Source organism: Sparus aurata, chromosome 3 (assembly GCF_900880675.1).
Source record: "Sparus aurata chromosome 3, fSpaAur1.1, whole genome shotgun sequence".
Lineage (NCBI taxonomy): Eukaryota > Metazoa > Chordata > Actinopteri > Spariformes > Sparidae > Sparus > Sparus aurata.
Window position 1 is genome coordinate 11151497 of NC_044189.1, and position 19483 is coordinate 11170979.

At 40.4% G+C, this 19483-nt stretch overlaps 1 protein-coding gene across 9 annotated transcripts in view; it reads left to right on the forward strand.

Moving 5' to 3' along the window:
* The first annotated feature begins 1814 nt into the window (after nucleotides 1-1814).
* LOC115578684 (sodium bicarbonate cotransporter 3-like) overlaps nucleotides 1815-19483 on the forward strand; it is a 48676-nt gene continuing 31007 nt past the window's right edge. For 5 of the 9 annotated variants that reach the window (XM_030411763.1, XM_030411767.1, XM_030411765.1 and 2 more), the window contains exon 1: nucleotides 1815-1997. In XM_030411763.1, coding sequence (XP_030267623.1) covers nucleotides 1956-1997 — 42 coding nt within the window. In that variant the 5' untranslated portion in view covers nucleotides 1815-1955. Of the gene's footprint in view, nucleotides 1998-11123; nucleotides 11330-19483 lie in introns of those variants that run through there. The other 4 variants (XM_030411770.1, XM_030411771.1, XM_030411772.1 and 1 more) reach the window with 2 other exon arrangements.

The following is a 19483-nucleotide window of genomic DNA, read 5'->3' on the forward strand; positions in this document are numbered from 1 at the left end:
AACTTCTGACTCATCTCCCAGCTGCATTATGCAGATGCATGTTTCAGGAGCAGTACACAGCACTCTTCATTGTGCGCTAATGGGCTCTCAGCATCTTTAAGACTCGGGGTACAATTAAGAGGTGATAGTTTGATCTCCCACCTCGCAGTTCTATTTCTGAGCTGCCGTGTGATTATGCCGGCGGTTGATGGGCGGGTGAGGAAGGGCTCTATTTAGAGGAAGACACAGATGAACTCTTCTGAAAGAACAGACTACTTTTGCTCTTTGCATCTGACTCTATTCTAACTGTATTCCACTGCAGTTACATTTATGACATGATAGCAAAGTGATTTTTAAAACAAGGCAAGATGAATAATAACTTTGTTTGTATGACTGATGGTGTTAACTGTAATAAACAATTGGCAGAGGTTACCTTTCTTCTTTCTACCTTTCTCAGTCTTCTAGAGTCTGATCTGGAGGAAAGTTTGTCGTAGAATTACTTCCTGTGCTAGATCGTTAAAGATAATTTGAAAGGTTGATGTGTATCTACATCATCAATCTCTTTTAAAAATATGTGGCTATTGGCCATGGTATGTGATTTTCATTGCAAGATTTCAGAAAATATCATGGTTTCACAGTATAGAGTATTACACAAGTATTATTATCATAAGTATTAGGAGTGAGAACGGGATTATTCTTTTGGCTGAAGAAACACTTTATTATAGATTCACAAAACATTATGTCCTGACAGACGTGAAACTTGAAATAAGCTTGAAACACATATGTTTTTTAATAAGGCTATTACAGTAGAATACAGTTCTACAAATAAGCAAATGTACATGGCATTGTCACTGTCAGTTTATACGGTATACCTTTAAACCGACAGACTGCTGCAACCCTAGTGTTGCAGCTATTTCAGGCGATTTCACTGTAACAGTTGTACAGCCTGAATGGTCATAAATAAAAGAGAACTGAAAGTATTACCTCTAAATACGTTCATATCTAGCAGCCAACTGCTTTCTTACCTGACTATAGAGAAATGGTTGATACAGCATTGCCATCTGCTGGTGAATCCGAGTTACTACATTGTTGTTGTGTCAGATTTTAATACTGGATGACAGCAAAGATGGTGCAGGAAGATAGGTAGGATTTAATTTCAATTATGCGTAATTACTTTGCATGACTTCATTCATTATAATAGAAAATAACAATCCTGCGTCTGATGTTTCACATAATTCAGCGAGTAAAAATCCAACCTTATTGGGCACATGCATCATTTTTGTCACCCTGTACAGTTTAATATGATATAGAACTTGTAGAACTCGTTTGTCCGACTTACCTTTGACATGAAGGACGCAAACTCATCGCAGTAAGGTTAAAGGGGCAATGTCACTGAGGTAATAATATAAACTCAGTAACATTTATCTTTCTCGTAGCTGAATAAACAAGCTGTTCTCAGAGGATAATAAGGTCCCCAGAGCAATGTTTGAAGCTAAAAAGGTGGCAGGGTCCGCCAAACATAAACACAGTAAAACAGTATGAAATTGTGTTTTCCTTTAAGATCAGTTTGTTTGTTCAGTCATGAAACTGAAGAGTCTGTTTATTCAGTTACTTTAGTCATAAAAATAAATCAGTCCATGAGATGTTTTCGCCAAAACTACGTAGTGCTCCTTTAACGAGGTTTTAGAAGAATCATAACAAAAAAAAGCCCGCTTGAGACTTTGAGGCGACAAGTGAATAGAGCCCGCCCTTATCGTTTCGTTCTTGAATATGATTGGCTGAGACCGCCAGGCATTGCAATAGAATTGGCAATCAATCACTGTCAGTCATTTTGGAGGCGTGTCGTTGAGTCGTTCGTGGAAAGCACAGTCTCAGTCCCCAACAGTTCACACAAGTGTCACCCAGCCCGGTCTCCTCCGCACATCAACCGGCACCAAAAAAAGCTAGCGGTGTGCAGTAGACCGGCGGCAGGTGAAATGGACGAACCTTCGGAACAAATGAGGCCCCTCTTGAGAGCAGTGAGTACCCGCCCGACTCAGTTAACCGTTGGCCCAGCGTTCTATCTGCCTGGCTCTTTGTCCGTGTTTGCCCCCTGTTCGCCAAGGCAGCCGCGGGAGTACGGGGATGCTTGGGAGTCAGATTCAGTGAGGCACCATCCAGACCCGGCTATTGTTAGCCGGCTTCTACTTCTGACACGTGGCACGGGCACAAGTTGTGTTCATATGTCTCGGTAAAGTCGGCGAAAGCGTGCGTTCAAATATAAATGCTAGGGAAAAAAATGTTTCCGTGCTCCTTTTTGTACTTTTTCGGCTCATACTCATTTGTTTTCGAATAGTAAAGCTAACGTTAACATACTTGCTAGCCGGGCACGAGCCTGTTCAGTGACGTTATTAACGTTATTAGCCATATACTAACGTTCAGGCTTGAAAGCTAACGGGGCACCTTTTAATTAGTGTGTGTCCGGACTGAAACATACACATAACTAGCGTTAGATATGACCAGCCTTTGTTTTTCTGACACTGATGTTAGCGTATAATGCCTGTAATTAATATACGTTGCATAGCTTTGTGCCAGCTTAACATAACTTTCCCCCTCACGTTCAACAGGTCTAACGTTACTAATAATGTGTCCTAGCTAAGCTCTAGATACGATCTGCTGGTACATTTGGCAGAAATTAAAAAGGCTTACATTTGCAAATGAAAGACACCCAAAATAGATCAGCTTTCTTGTGTGACATTTCCAAGTCAGGAAATGCTGCTAATTTTACTGTGAACGCTTTTGAGAGGAAAGCGAGATGGGAATATAAACTGAAAGAGTTTCTCAACTGTGATGTTGTAGCAGAGTTGGGGGTGAGAGTAACCGTAGTAAGTTTAGAGTCCCACTTCCTGTGAGTCGGGTGTAACTTTACAGTTACCGATGGGACGTGAGCATCAAACACACTGCAGCGTTGACAAACCCAAAAAAGAAACTGGTTGCGTTGCTGGGTTTGAAATGCACCCTGACTGTCTGACATCAATGCTGGTGTAAAGGTTGATCACTACTATGTTTGTGTGTGCGTGTGTGAACACGTATGCATCAGAGGGAACTTGACCCCATAGCCCTCCCCGATGAGAAAGAGTCGCTGGATAGCTGTGCACTTCTTCCTCAGCCATGGAGGTCAATGAAATTCAGCTACTTAATGCCTAATGATGTGTAAATGAACTGTTTACCCTTACAAATCCACATCCCAGACAACATACCACTGCCAGAGTCTGACGTTCAGCCAGTGTATGCATGTTTAATAAGCCTTGATAAGTCTGGTGTCGACAAGAAGCCCTTGTTGTTTTCAGGCTTGCTGTTTTCTGGTTACTGTTGTTATGGGCCTTTTAAAAATGTCACATCCAGAGAGAAACATGGCTGTCATTGCCATAATGGTCTTGAACATTGAGAGAATCATCTAGAAAAAGTTAGAACAAGACTAAACATACCTGTAATATTGGATACTCGATATTTGGGGCAGATAAATATATCAGTAAGTAAAAACAGAGATAACAGATAATTTTACATTTTTGTATTTAAGAAAAAATTACCTAACCTGTTGTGTTTGCCATTGAGTGTGAGAGGCTAGGATGTAGTGAGCAAACGTGGATTATTTAATATTTTATAGCTTGAATAAGATTTGTTGAGTTAAAACTTGTCGACTTGTGGAATGTGATTACAGCTTCTTCTTCTTCTTCTTCTTCTTCTTCTTCTTCTTCTTCTTCTTCTCTGTTTATTGACAATTGCAAACCTACTTTTGAGGGGAATGCTGACAGCTACTATGTCAGAGTTTGTAAATGCTGTGCTTGTTAAATCAATTAAAGCACATAACTTCATACTATTGGCTCCATTTATAGGCCAGTATTTCACATTTACTGCTATATAGCCAATAATACAACTCTCCCAATATCGGGCTGAATTTATAATGCATCACTGGTAAAAGATTCTGATTTCAATGTGTCGGCCAATTTACACACATTTTTTCGCAATGATCCCTCAAATGTGGTCAAACATGCAACAAAATATGTTATAGAGGCAAGATATTTAACAGTCAACAAACTTTATTGTTCAAAATTACATCAGTGCGCTGAAACATTGAACCTAGTCGGAATTTAAGGATTGTGAATTATGTCAAGCATAATATATTTCTGTATTATAATCTAAAAAGTAGAAACATTGCTTATCATATTGGGCCATAGCGGGCAACATATACGCTGATAGCAATGTATCTGTTACAGGCCAGGATCATCTGATAATATCAGCCAATCAATATATCAGTCATGCTCTATTTAACATGCCATCGATGACTCTGTTTGTGGCACTTTTCTAAAGAGCAAGGGTTGAGTTTTTAGAATTATTGGTCAATGTGTTTTATTCTCTGTCATTGACATCTTGAGGTTGTCAATCAACTATACTGACATGGCATGTGAGCTTCATTGAATTTTACCTCAGGTGTTAGCCGGCTTGCAGGAGAGAAGGGATTTGCGTGTCCTGCTGTTCTACTACTGAAAAGGGGTTTTAGTTCAGCCAATATAGGTGGCTCGGACTATTATTGGCTCAGCACTTACAACTGTTTTACGAAGCTCAGTCACTGTATGGCATTGCTTTGACTGGGTAATTACACAGAATGGATCTCTTTGCTTGTCTGGTGATGCTGTGTTCTGTTCAGCTGTGCTATTACGATAATGCGATACCAATAATAAATTCCTACAGCACCCAGCTATAGGCTAATTGGCATACACAACAAAGAGCCTGTTTTTTTATATTTGTGCCCAATCTACTTTCTGTGAGAATGACATGTACTTTCCCAGAGTAGGATGCGATTACACTGTAGAGTAGGCTACAAGCTTCTAAATATTTTTCTGGGGCAGTGATTAGGTACACAACATAAAAAAGAAATTGACATGTTTTTTTTTACCATGCACTTTTAAGTTAAGAAACATTTTGCTTGACTGCGAGAAGGCAACATCTTAAATCTTACTATCTTCTGCCTCAGACTCACACATTTGAATGGATTTACACTTTGAAGCTACTATATTGAGATACCGTCTTCCACTAGAAGTAAACGACTTGCCTTTATTTGTTGCCCACCCACAGTATCTATGTAGGTAGGGGTGTTTGTCATCCATTTACTTAGCCACCCACATTTTCCCAACTAGTCAGAGGACTCAAAGCAGAAACATCTGATCACAAGCCTACTTTCTCTCGCCTCTATGTTGCTGCTGGGAGATCTTTCATTTGAGCCCTTTTTTTTTACTGTATCTAAAATACTTACATTTGCTTTGGTCTCTGTGTGTAGAGAACAATACCTGGAAGGTCATTTTATGAATGCAAAAGACAGAAAAACAGATCAGAGGGCTCAAGATTACACTAATCTAAATGGCATTATGCTGCTGTCTACCATGTGTACAGAGAGGATTTGAAAGCTCATCCAATTACAAGAAAACTTAGAAAACCCATCAAGCCAATCACACTGCTAAGTGTGGTCTGAGCCTTGATAGTTGCCAATAGTGGGTGCTTCTGTCGGGTGGTGATATAAACAAGGATGGGTAATGGATCTAAGACATGCAGAAGTTAGTCTTTGTCCCCAAGCCTCTTTCTTGTGTGTAAACAGTGAGAGGTACACATGCAAGGTGCCGCCAGAAAAATCACGGCTCCCACTTGTCCTATCTGTTTATATGGACTTGTGCGCACAAGAAAGAAACTGCTCCTCTGTTGTGTGTATTCTCTTCATGTGACATATTTTACAGATACAGACAATAAAACTAGTGAAATGCTGGTATGATGTGGACATAACTGTCTACAAGTCATTTTCAGGCCTCTTTTTTTCTGAGAACTGCACGTGTTGCGGTAGAAATAGACGAGATTCCAAATCTCTAGATCATGCAGGGTTCGACATGACCCATGGCCCGATGGCCCGGGGCCAGTAAAAGTAGGTTCAGGGCATGTCGATTGGTCAGTTACTGGCCCGTCCGGGCCAATGACCGACCAATCGCTGATTACACTGATTGGCCAGTCACTGCCCGTATTCGCTAGAATGCATGCGGGAAATGGTTAGAGTGAAGGCGGCGAAGGAGTGCTACGAGTCCGAGAGGAGGAAAAGGGGATTTCTCCCGAGGTGGAGGGATCAGTATACCTGGCTGAACCACCGCGGCGGCGTAATGTATTGTGAAGTATGTCGGCAGTTTCCGACGAAGGCTGACCGCGGTCAGGGGCGTCGCGGCCGTGGGGGATGTGGGTGTTTTACCACACTTTTCCCGGTTAGAGGGTTCAACACCCACACTTTTTCTGCCGTTTATCCGCAGTTTTGCACAAACGCCTCACTACAGCCGCTCAGTTTCTCTGGCCGCTCTGTGTCTGCGCTCGCTGCAGCTGCCTCCTCTCTCCTCCCTCTCCTGTTGCTGCTTCAAACATGACACCGGCTTTGGGTCTGACCGGCTGATGATTGGCTGTTCTGCCTTAAGTCCCTGCCTCTCTTGCTGTGTTAGATTTATTGTTCAGCTCGTGCTGATGAGACGGGATCTGCCGTAAAATACCAAATAATAGCTGGGCGTTTATTTGTTTCAATCACTTAACAGACCAGGCGTTTATTTGGGACAGGCGTTTAATTCCCTCCTCACAAAACTCCGGGATGAAAATGTCACAAACTTCTCCAGCTTCTCTGTGAATTCTCTGGCATCCTTCTGAGCACAACACGTGAAAAAGGCGAAGAAGAAAAACGTGCAGTGTCAGTGGTCACGTCTTCTTCCTTGATGTTTTTTCAAAATAAATTAGACTCGGTTATTTACCAAAATATACACCTGCACCCAGTGTTTAAAGAGGACCACATGATGTGTTTATAATGTTTTTATGTATTTACAGCTGCTAATGTATGTAACGCTGTTACTGTGATGACACACGACAGTTAAATATTTAATCTGTCTACAATAACCACATCCTGACATGTAACTGTGATTTTTGATAATCTAAGTAGCCTACTAATAATAACAATCATGACAAAAAATTAACAAAGACTGCAGATCACGATAAGAAGCTGCAACTGGCAGTGAGCTGCTTTCTTTTCTGTTAGCAGTGAAGTGATGTACTCCATGACAGAACATTATAGAATATGATAATGTATAAAATAACATTTAATGGTAAAAAAAAGTACAGTTGCAGTAAATATATGCAGCATAAATATGCAGCATATAAATAGTTTATTATTATTACTATTATTACTATTTTTCTGCATATTCTTGACTTTGAATGGGAGCTGCTGTAAAGCATTTCTGTTTCTGATTCATATATTATGCAGTCAGTTGTCCATATTTTAAGTTAAATTAAATGAATCAAGACAGATGTCACATTTACATGTCAGGGTGTGGTTATTATAGACACAGATTCAATATTTAAGTGTCATTTATCATCACAGTAACAGCGTTACATATGCCGTCGGTATACTGATCCCTCCACTTCAGGAGAAATAATGGTACTGTTTGTACAGTGCTTTCAGAACATCAATCACCTGAAAAATGATAACAGAATTATAGGAGTGAGAGAAATGATACATCTCAAAATATTAAATATGTTGTAATTTCAATTTTGAAATTGTAATACTTGTTATTACGCAAACCCCTATTACTTTTTGCCACCATTGCCAGATCATACTGATTTTTCAGGGACAGACTCTCTAAACAATTAAATGGGAACAATTTCAATAAATAAACAAGTCTTTTTCTTTTCTTTTTTTTTCAAAAAAACTGTTATTTTCATTTTTCGTGGCTGGGCCACTAAAATTACACATGGGGCCAGTCAAACTCGAATCTACTGGCCAAGCGGGCCAGTAAGAAAAAAATGTTATGTTGGACACTGTCATGCAACGCAGCAGCCTCGCGTGACAGGTGCCTGAGAAGTGTGTCTCATGCATCCCGTATGAACGGTCTAACCTGTTAACATGGACACCAAAATTAAAAGCAAGAGGTAGCGCCTCGCAGCAGCTTTTATTATTTTCTCTAGTATAATACATCAATAACGTTCCAATAATATTTAGGCTTTTATAGAGCATTTTGTCTAGTAATTCACAATCTGCCAAATTGTAATGTGTCATAACAGTTTCGGAAACTTTTTGAAACTGACAATCGGGACATTCAAACTCAATTCACAAGTGACTGGCTAGTTGTGTGGAGGTTGGGAAGTAGACAGGATTGGATCTTCTCTCTTCAGCTCTCTTTTTCAGCTTTCAGTTGTCTTTTTAGACTTTATATTGTCAGCAGCAGAGTGCAGCACTGAATGTCTTCGAGGGGGACTCTGCACTGTTATTCCCATATTTAAATATTCTCCTGTTCATAGCCACCAGCTATTCACCTTGCCTTGAGTGTTTGGAACCACTATAAACAACATTTCTGAGATGACTGGGCAGCACGTTGTACGTTCAGTTGTTTTCTAGTATAACCTGGCCCCTACTCTCTTGAACACTGTCATGTGGTTTGCATTAGGAGTTATGTTATTGATTGATGTAATTCAGGCTAGGAATGCATTTGCTTTGGAGGCCAAATTTTTTTCCTTTTTACTTTAATTAAGTGGACCCCTCATGTTTAACATGCTTACGTCTGAGGTTAGGAATTTCTTGCAAACTGTATTTTAATGTAAGTATTTTGTTCAGGCTGGACATAAAGAGAGGCTGTCGGAATCTTGTCCACAGCTTCCCACCACAGCACAGGGGACATGGTTTCACAATGCAGAACTACTGAACAATACATCTTTGTAACAGACCACGAGGAACCCTAAACAGAAAGATAAAATGTTTGCCCTGGGCAATACCTGAATTTAATTACAGCTAGAGGCTTTGCATTCTCTTCTCCTCTCGACACATCTAATGGCAGTTATTATCGTCTATAACATGCCAGTACATTGAATGTGACATACAATATAGAATTGTACCCACTGGCACAGTAATATTATTGTCATTGAGCATTATGTTTTTGTGCTGTCCGTCTGTAAGTGCTTATTACCATCACAGTCTTGTGACGCATTATCTCAGGAACACCTGGAAAGAAATTCTGACGATTATTTCCTTGATGAATTAGAAAGAAGTTTGGTCTATGTGGTAAAGACTATTGAGTAAACATGGGTTGGGATGTGAACATGTTGACAGGTTACCCAGCTGGTTTGATCCCATACACTCTCGAACAGTAATATAAAACATTAAAATTATACATTTGACTAAAAAATAGGGATGTCCCGATCCGATCTGTAGGATCGGGATCGGAGCCGATCTGGGCATTTTTCCGCTGATCGGAATCTGCAATTTTGAACATGGACCCAAGCCCGTGGCAGAACGCAGACGCGCGCGTGGCGTTACTCTGGCCAACCTGTGAATAAAGTGTCTGCAGTGTGGAAATAACATCAATTAGAAAGCGAAAGCAGTCCAACGGCGACATGAAACATCTGCTATATGGCCGTTTCGCGGAGCTGCATTTTACTACTCATTTTATACAGCATATACAAAACAAAAACTAAATTCAAAAATTGAATACAACGTGTTCACTCGAGAGTACAGGCAAGGAGACCAAAGCAGCAAACAGTCGCGGATACTTTCAGTTAAGAGAAATATCCTCAGCGACATGTCCACAAATGTTACAGAGAGGGTCATCAAATTAATCGCTCTGAAAAACCAGCTCATCTCCGTGGTAGAGGATCAGGGTTTTCTTCGTCACCTGGAGTTTTTGAATCCCCGGTATGCCCTACCATCTCTGCATTACATTTATTCCACTTTCGAGTTACAACATATGCTGGTATATGCGCACTAGTTTCGTGGGTCTCATACAGCAGAGCATGTAAAGCAGGCAATCCAGGAGATGCTGAACGCGTTAATAGACAAGCAACGTGTCCACGTCATTTTATGTGACAACGTAAAGTACATGAAATAAGCAAAGGATGATATGGAGGTACCAAGCGTGAGCTGCGTCTCACACACACTTCAGCTGGCTGTACACGAGGGTCTGCTGTCACAGTGCAGCGTCACACACTCACCTGCTAACACAAGGAAGGTGAAGGCCAATGTTGCAATAGCATATGCAGAATAAGAAAGCCATATGAAAGTATAGACTTTGTTTCAACAAAATAATAAAAAACTATTAAGGAACAGCTTAGATGCAGGTACTTTTTTTCTTAATGCAGCTGTATTATCTAGGAAAATATTGGTTAAGGCTAAGTATCGGATCGGGACTCAGTATCGGCAGATACTAAATATTAAAGGACTCGGATCGGGATCGGGGTAAAAAAACCTGATCGGGACATCCCTACTAAAAAATACTGTGGTTTTGCTACATGACACTAGTGCATATGGTCTTCTTTAGTCTGCACAAGCTCTCAGGTCGTTCTTTCAGAGCTGCCCGATGCTTCAGCTCAGCCGTTAGATGTCACTCTTTCTATTGAATTTCATGCACACATTATATCCCTCATCTTTACCAGGGGTGTCCTTAATATTAGGGTTGGATTAACCTTTCCCTTTTTGGTTTTGTGGTTAGTCTACTTGAAACCGACGGGCGCTGCTGTGAATGTCATGACTACAGGATATCTCTGGGCTGTATTGGGATCCACAGTGTCTCCTGAAATTAAAAATGACTGCTTAGGTTTCAGGAATGAGTGTGGTTTTTGTAACACTCATGCAACTGTTCTTGTTGGACGGGAAACAAACGACCCATAGTTCTTTGTAAAATTACATGTTGTTGAATGACATGTCCAACCTTCAGGCTATGATGAGGACTGTGAATGTCAAATTCAAAGGCACCAAGGCAGTTGGTATCTGAATGAATACACAGCTATCTGCCTTTTTTTTCAATAAGAAGCACCCTCTGAAGAACGCCAAGCCAACATGTGTGCCTGCTTCTATTTATCTGTGTTGGGGGTGGTTCTTCATTTGTGACCTGAATACCTCAGCGGGTGAGCATTTGAATGTCCTCCAAATGTGTGTGCATGTCCTCCGTGTGGTGGCAGATATGTGTGTGTTTTTAGGCTCTTGGCTGGGCGAATGAAATATTCATGGTGGCATGGTGGGATTGGCTGCTGAGCAAAGAGCGGGCTGACAGGGTAGAGCAGAGCACGGTGTGTTCTGAAGCAGCTCGCTCTCTCTCTCTCTCTCTCTCTCTCTTCCTCTCTGTGTATAAAGGGATGAGCGGAGGAAGAGGGAACAGACAAGTGCGACAGTGTCTCTGTTAGCGGTTAGCTCACACACACCTTCTACAACAGAGATAACCATCATCAAAAAGGAACTGGCTTAAGTCCCTGCTGCCTTTGCTTTGATGTTGTAGTCTAAATGGATGAACAGAGCGAAGAGGAGCATGTGCTTACGGTACGTCTGGTTCTGTGTGTGTGTGTGGTTCTATGTGTGTCTGACTGTCATGGTGCGCTTGAACAGGATCCAGTGACTGGATGTGTATAGCTTTATCGGTGGGTGTTTGTTTATATAGGGTTCTCCTTTTGTGTTCTTTTACGGTAGAATAGTGGTTTGTGCTAATGAACGGGGCAGGTGGTCTGTACATGGCCAGGCGGGAAAAAAAAGCAGAGTTGTGAGGATGAGGGGGGATAAGGTGAAAGAGGCATTGAGAAGCTTTTGCCTTATTGGACAAGCCTCTTGAAATGGAAACATTTCTACTCTTGAGTCGCCTCAAGGAGCAGGACTGAGAGGAAACCAACACAGACAGTTATGGCTGCTTGAAGGAGCGGGACAAGGAGAACAGAAAGGAAGAGAGGAAAGAGACAAGGAGTGTTAGGGAGAGGATGATAAATTGGTCTGCTAAGGTAGCTGAATACAAACGAGGTCCATGCTGTCAATAGAGACGATGTTTATTGAGTGAAGTGACATTAAATTAATTGCTTGTTTCATTTAATTCTAGCTAAAAGTACAAGTATGCCCAGAGCGGGACGTATCAGGTGCACATATGAAGAGGAAAATATTTTAGGTTGTCAGAGGGGATGGTTTCCATCTTTGTTTACGCGTGTATGTCTGCAGACCGTGTGCATGATTGGGAATGATTACATCTAATAGAAACTATGTTTAATATTTTCAACATTTTTCAAATGTGTAGAATATCTTCCAAGCTCGTAAAACTGTAAGCTTAAATTAGATCTTCACTCAGGTCACATTTGGTAAAGTACACAAGCTGCTGACTGCCTTCTTGGTTGTGCCCTGGTTAGATGTGGCAAAGCTCCAGGGAGGTAAACAAGTGAATTGCTAATCACCTAAAACCCACAAAATAAAGCTGCCTAGGCTTTGTTTACATACCTGCTAATCACCACGTATGTTTGTGCCGTCATGACTTATTTATTTTAAATTATTTTCATTTGGTGCTACATACTGTTTGAAGTAATTTGCCTTGTGATGCAGCAGAGAAAGCTCTAAAAATTGACTATCCGCCAGATCCCATTGCATGCCCAGTTGACGAGTCATGGTTGTGGCCATATTCCAGGGCAAGTACACGTTCAGTCTACCAAATTAGTATGTAAAAGATTGCAATGTGATTCATTCTACTCATGGTAGACCGTATTTCTGTGTCCTCTGACAGAACAGCAGAAAAGAGAAAAAACATTTGCTTGCGAAACAAACCCCGTGTGAAAGTCTTTAGATTGACCCCTCCACCCCAGACCTCCTCCCTTCAAGGTGCTATACTATGTTTGACTTATTACTTAGTCGTCCTTATGAATTTAGGAATGTTTGGGGTGTGCCATATCATAATATTGATAATCCCTGTATCATTTTTAAATTGATATTAAAACATTTCAATTTTGTAATGGAAATATTCCAAATTATTAACATAATTGTCATACTGTTCCACACGGTAACAAGCATGGGAGTTCAATAGTGTAGAATTGGTTGGTTACAAAACCTCAGCCGTAGAACAAACCATGGTGGTAGGAAGAAATGCAATAAGACTGTAACAACAAAAGGGGGCATTACAACAAACCTTATTTACCACTTCAAGCAGAAACACCAGTTTTCCTGCGAGGCGAGCCAAAAATCCGGCGAGTACAGCTCAACAGTGATTGTGATTTCAAAATGAAAAATGTTTTTCAGTATTTTCACAATCTCAAGGAGATAATTATCTCAGAAATACTCTTAAATATCAAGATATTGTTTTAGGTCCATAAAGGCCACCCCTGTTAGCATCTATTAATAATCTCGTAATTGTCTATCTCTATTATCTCTCTGTTTTCAGACATCACTTAATTAGTTACATAATTCAACAACAATTGGCAGTAAATATATGTCAATATTCTCATCCGTATATGCAATTGTGCATTTGGCAGTGTTAGACAGATATTCACTAATCTCAACGGACAGGTCTCTCACTATGTAACACATCTCTTACGTCAGTCCCCATCGATTGGACCAGGTCCCAGTAAAGCAAGGCTGGCAGGGAACGGAGATTAGAGGGAACCAGGCCTGTTGGCTTGTTGAGTGGTTGGTTGTTTCATTCACTGTTTGTTTGGCTGAAGAGATGTTTGGCTGCTGTGTGGTTAAATCACTCCCACACAAACATGCATCTAACATGAGTAAGATTAACATACATGCTGGCAAAGGGAATGATGTAATGCTGAAATGGCTAATGATTAATAGATAATGATAGACAGAAAAGTAATCACCAACTACTTTTCAATTTTTTTTGATTATTTGTCAGGCAAAGATGCCGCATAACTTAAAATTTTGCAGTTTTTTTGTAAACAACTGCTTGCTTAGACAAACTAGTCACTTATCCCTCTATCAGCAGTAGAATACTTGCAGGCAGTGAATCACCTCAGCAGAGAGAGGACAGATAGCAGCAGAAATGACTGATACTGGCCGATGTCTGTATTGCTCATTCACTCTGTATTGTGATGTCAGGAAAAAAAAATATTTTACTAACAGTAGATTAGTTTCCAGTAAGATATTATTGAGTGTTCATAGTGACTTTGCTGTTGTAAACATTATTGTTGCTATGCTAGAAACAACATTGAGTGATAATATATAAAATATAAATAGACACTTGTGTTAAAGAGTGATTATTTGTTGATGAAGAAGAACAGATGATATATGTTATTTTTGGCCATGTGCATGTATACATGAACTGAAGTTCTTTTTGACATAAGGTGGTCCTCCAAAACTTTCTTAAAGGTTGACAGGTCTGCCTTTATGCTAAGATAAATCAGTAGAAAGCCTAGTTCTTCTTTCCTTGTGGTCTATTACTGTGCTAATTCAAACTCAACATTTCTTGTATTCGTTTCAGATTAAGAGCCTCACAGCGTTTCAGTGGACAGAAGCCATTGATTTCTTAACAAGACTTTCATTGTGAAAGATTTGCAGTATCATGTTGTGGAAAAGTCATTTACTTGCACGGTTTCCCTTGAAATTTGGATCCAGCCATCGTTTCTTCATTGGAGACGAGGTCTTGTTGTATTATTATTTTGCATCTGAATGCAGTGCACTCTAGTCCCGCTCAAAAATGCCAAAGAGTTAGACGTTTTGTTCTTGATGGCAAACACCTCTGTATGCATGCATTACCAGAATTTCCCAACAAGACTTTCTTGAATTTATGACATACTTGAGAAATCCTTGTATAAAGTTCAGTGCTAAGTTCAGTCATTGTTTTCCTTGGTACTGGATGAACACACGTTAAACCTTGTGTTTACTCTTAAAGGTTCATGTGAACCGTAAATCCTCATCCTTTCATTAAACCCAATACATTGGTGATTTTGCTACCTAAGCTGCTGTAAAAGCCAGGGGAAAATCCCCAAATGTAGACACATGTAATGCACAAATGTTTGTACCACCCGTTATGCTTATGGATAAAGCATGTCAATTATAGTAGATAGTGGAGCATTTCACATTAATATTCTTTTATTTCTTTTTCATGATGGGTTCCCTTTTAAACTATTTTGAAAGCACACAATGGGTCTTTCAGTCTTTTGTAGCAGTTTATTAATAATTAAACAAGTGTTTCTCTCTGATGAGCTCTCACTGAAAAGCTTTCTCACCAGTATTAGCAATCTGAATTCCTCATTTCACTCAGCTGGCTGACTGAGTTGCCACAGTTCAACGTGATGTTATTTGTTTTATTTTTTTAGGCTGCTACCGCTCCATTTGCTATTTTTTCAGTGTCTTTTTCAAAACAGCACAACTGAACAAGTAAAACCAGCATTGGTATCACCTAGTCATTACAGCTGGGGTCATTTTTGTCCCACTTGGTATCGGTATTCTTTTCAAAACCATACTGGACTTGACATTGTTTGCTGTGATCTGAATTGGAGCAGGTGTGTAAGGGTGATTTAAAAAAAAGACAGAAAGTTAGATAAGAATTGAAAGGACAGTGTTTGAAATTTGTGAATTTCACACATTTTATTATTATTATTTTTTTTTTATGAGAACAGCATTCCCACAAGTTGTCAGTGTGAGAGAATAGAGAATGTGGGGGCAGGACACGCGAAAAGGAAAAATAATAGGAAGAGGAGTGGCACTTTTTATGGTTTGATTGTGTTATCACTTAGCAGGTTGCTTGCTGGTGTTGCCTACCTCCCTTTGATTATTACTTGGAAACCATTCTGTCCTTGTCAACATTTGTCCCTTTTAAGTGTACTGAGCGAAAGCTAGGCTGGATTTTTGTTCACCAAGCATGCTCTCAGTTTTTCTGAGCTCAGACTACAGGTGTTGTTATATTCCCTAGTGACATCGAGGGGCTGCTGATCAGAATTCCCCACCATACAAGACATCCGTTAGGGGGAGCAGATTGTGGTAGATCCCATGAATGATGTTTCTTTTTTTTAACTGCACACTTGTCTCAGTGGACAATGATAGACGGGAAACATTGTATTTAGATTTGAGTTCACGGAGTTGTCTGGTTTATACTCATACAATTGTTATATTTGAATTCAGTGTTTCCATTCATGTATTTCTTTCACTATTTGGGATTTATACCATAGTCTGGTTACTGTTACATCGATCCAGATCTACTTGTTTGCTTGGTTTGGTGGCATTGTGGCATGATTTTGGACTTTTCAACACTTTTACAGCACTTTTGGCCACACTAAGTCAAACCATGCAGTGCTAATTTGTGTTTCCATTAAAAGTTTAAGCCTGCTGAGTTGTGCTGAGCCACGTTCAGGCAGGACATCTCTGGAGTAGGGCTAAAGCCTTCCTAACCCATGTCCCTGTGTGCTCTGATGACGTCTCACATCCACAGACAACTTGTGACGACCCTCTGCCTCCCCATCAAACAAGCATGTGTTCTTGTCTCAACTCATGTCTGTGTAGGAGATCAGAGAGGAAGAATAGAAGTCTTTGTGTGTTCAACTCTCAGCACTTTAGTAGCTCCTAATTGAATCTCTGTGGTTTGAAACTGGTTTCTCTTCTGCATCTCTGTTTCTACTTTCAGACATCTGCTATTTTACACTTTCAGCTGTTTCAGGATTCCTGTTGAGTTACTGCTGGTGAAAATCTGACATTTCTGTATGTTTCTACCTCTAAGGGAATTAAATGTGTGTATCACAGAATTAACAGAGCTTTAATAGCCACTACTGTTCAATAATACTGCGGGGAGGAAAAGCATTTAAAGCCACTCCTTTGACCCCCACTCAGGTCAGGCAGGTAGCCCTGTTTAAATGGAACTGCAAAATCTCTGCCACACTGGGCTGACATCCAGAGTCAAACTGAGTCAAGCCCAGCCTGCACATATGGAAAAGCCCCAATAGTTACCACTAGCCACAAATGATCACCCTGGATCCATCACACAGGAAAGAACACACTGTTAGGCACACCTGGTCTGGCTTGCTTTACTGTATAGCTGCAACCAGACATGCATCCGCCTTCTGTCATCAGCTTTCTATTGATGTCACTATATGTTAGCTTGTCTTTCTCAGCTGGCAATTCTGCTGTGCTCCAAGCCCTTCCCACTGGCACTACTCCTGTGGCCCAACCACAGCTGTGCTTTGTGGGCATAATGGCCCTCTCTGGCCGGGGACTGTGGCTGATAGACTGGTGGGTTTATTTTGGACAAAGCTATGTGACAGGTTGCATCATGGGTTCTTAAATTGTACCAAGCAATGTGGGGTCGAGGGCATAACAGACTTTAACACGTGCTATACTTCACAGGCATGACATCAACGTGCATATAATACATGGCAATGGAGGTTTGTACATAAACAAGTGTTTATACAGTAAAATTAACAGATTTGTAGGATTGGTATTTTAAGAAGCTTAAGAATAAGACGACGCTCATGAAGCTGAAATAGTTTAACACTAGCTTTGTGTGCCCTGTTGGTAAACATGGGTTCATGTGATTCCTGTAGAATGGAAAATTAGAAATTTGGCCAATAGCCAAACCCTGTTCTAAACATGCTGTATTAATTGATTAGTTTCAGAGGTCTTGTTCCATTAAAAGAAGGTGGTATTATTTACACAAAACAAGACCTGTTGTTTTACATAGTTTGAATTAACAAGCAATTACACTGCATTGAAAATCAAAGAATCAATACACTCGGGCTTAAAGCCACTGATCATGTGCTGAATCTGAAACCTTGGATAGTATCCAGTGACACATGACCATGAGGAAACAGTTGAGTCCAGTTTGTGAACTGTAGGTGAAAGACCTCCAGTTGCTAGAGATGGATTAATTTCTTGCTGCTCTTCTTCCTATCTTCAGCTGAATCATTACTACTCCTCATCAAGGCACTGTCAGAGAGCAACACGGCTTATTATCATGCAAATCCACCAGCAACTGAGAAACACTCACATGCAGGCTTACAAGTGCACACACAAACACAATCGCAGATGGCATCATTCGTCATAGGTGGAGCTCTAATGGGAATTATTATGGTAATATATGTGTGGATCTGAATGTCATTGAAGACTACTTCATAGTAGTAAGCCAGTAATGAAACAGGAAGAGGATTGGATGGACACACAGCGCTGTCCGTCTCCACTGTGGTCTGTGGAGGTGACGGACATGTTTTGGCTCTGTCACACAAGGCCCTAATATCATCTACATATCACATAACCTCTCAGCATGTGGCTAACCACCTTTTGTTTCCATTCTCTCCTGCTTGGCAGCAGTGCCCCTCTGTGATTGGTTGAAGGGATTGAAAGGATCCTCCAATTGGGGATTGTGTTGCCTCAAGTGTGTTTATACATGAGACAGGAGAACATTTGTTGTTACTGAAAAGTGGTGACTGATCCTGTTACATGGCCTATGTAAAGTTAATGTTCTGAATATGTAATATTCATAGAATTGCATTTCTTTGATCATTTTAGGCTCTTGTGTTGAAATACACAGAAATTAATAGTTTGATAAACTATTCAGACACCTGTCCCTTTCCTGTAATTAAAACATAAGCTTTCAAAATACAGACCATAAGAAAGTGTAAGATAGGGTCCCACTATCAGCAATACCTTTCATAAACTTACTGCTCTATACCTTTTGTTCAAATAATTCTTATCAGCTTGGCAGTGAGAATCAGCATTACCCCACTGCCACCCTGTGGTATTTATACACGTTCGATGAATGTGTGTCTAACAGGAGCTTTTCCTTCTTGGTCACAGTACATCATGCCTAGTTGACACACACTGATTGTGTGACCAGGCTGGCCCGACTTCTATTGATATCTCTGTGTGGTCTCTGTTTGAAGTCTTGGAGCAGCTGGAAGTATTATGGTTATTGGAGGTGTGAAATTCAAAATGTTCACACATGTTCACCTGCGGCGTGTCACAGGTGTTGGTTGAAGTAATTTGACACGCTGGCTTTATTTGATGTAACTGTTAGGTTAGGTAGTGTTATGTAATGATAATGGAAGAAGCCAAGCGGTTCTAGTTCTGTCATTATTTTTTTGGTTGTGGAGGGAGTAACATTGATATCAGTTACTTTTATTTTGGGGTAGCCCCAGTGACTTCTCCCATCGCGTTCAGATCTGGTTTGGCCACACATGCAGCAGTAATTGGAGACACTGTGTCTGTGGCTGCCTTAGATGTTTTGGCACTTTAAGGGCATGGATTCAGGAGACCACTAATAACAAGGTTGGTAATTGGACCAAACCGGGCTGAGGTTAAGGAGATTTATGGTTTTTGTCTGTGTGTATGTGTTGTGTAACATTTCTGTATTTGTGACCGTTTTAAATTTCAAACTGAACAAAGTTTTTTTGCACTAAAAAAGCTGTTTAAAGTTAAAGTTTAAAGTGAGGTAAGTTGTGGGGTTACGAATGAGGGCCTTTCTTGGATTGGTGGCTACATTGTTATGCCTTCAGTATAATCAATGAAACTGGCTACATCAGGCGTGAGAGCCTGGTGCCTGTACAGTTCGTGCCATGAAGATCTGCTTTTTAAGCCTAGAAATAGGCCAGTCTTTAATGTTTATTTTTATACAAGGTATATGCTGCCTTTCAATACGGAAATCAGTTGTATAGTCTCAGCATTTTGTTAAGCTGAACTACTGGCACTGTTAGTCAGTGACTTTATCTAGCTTACTATATAGTTTGATGCTAACTC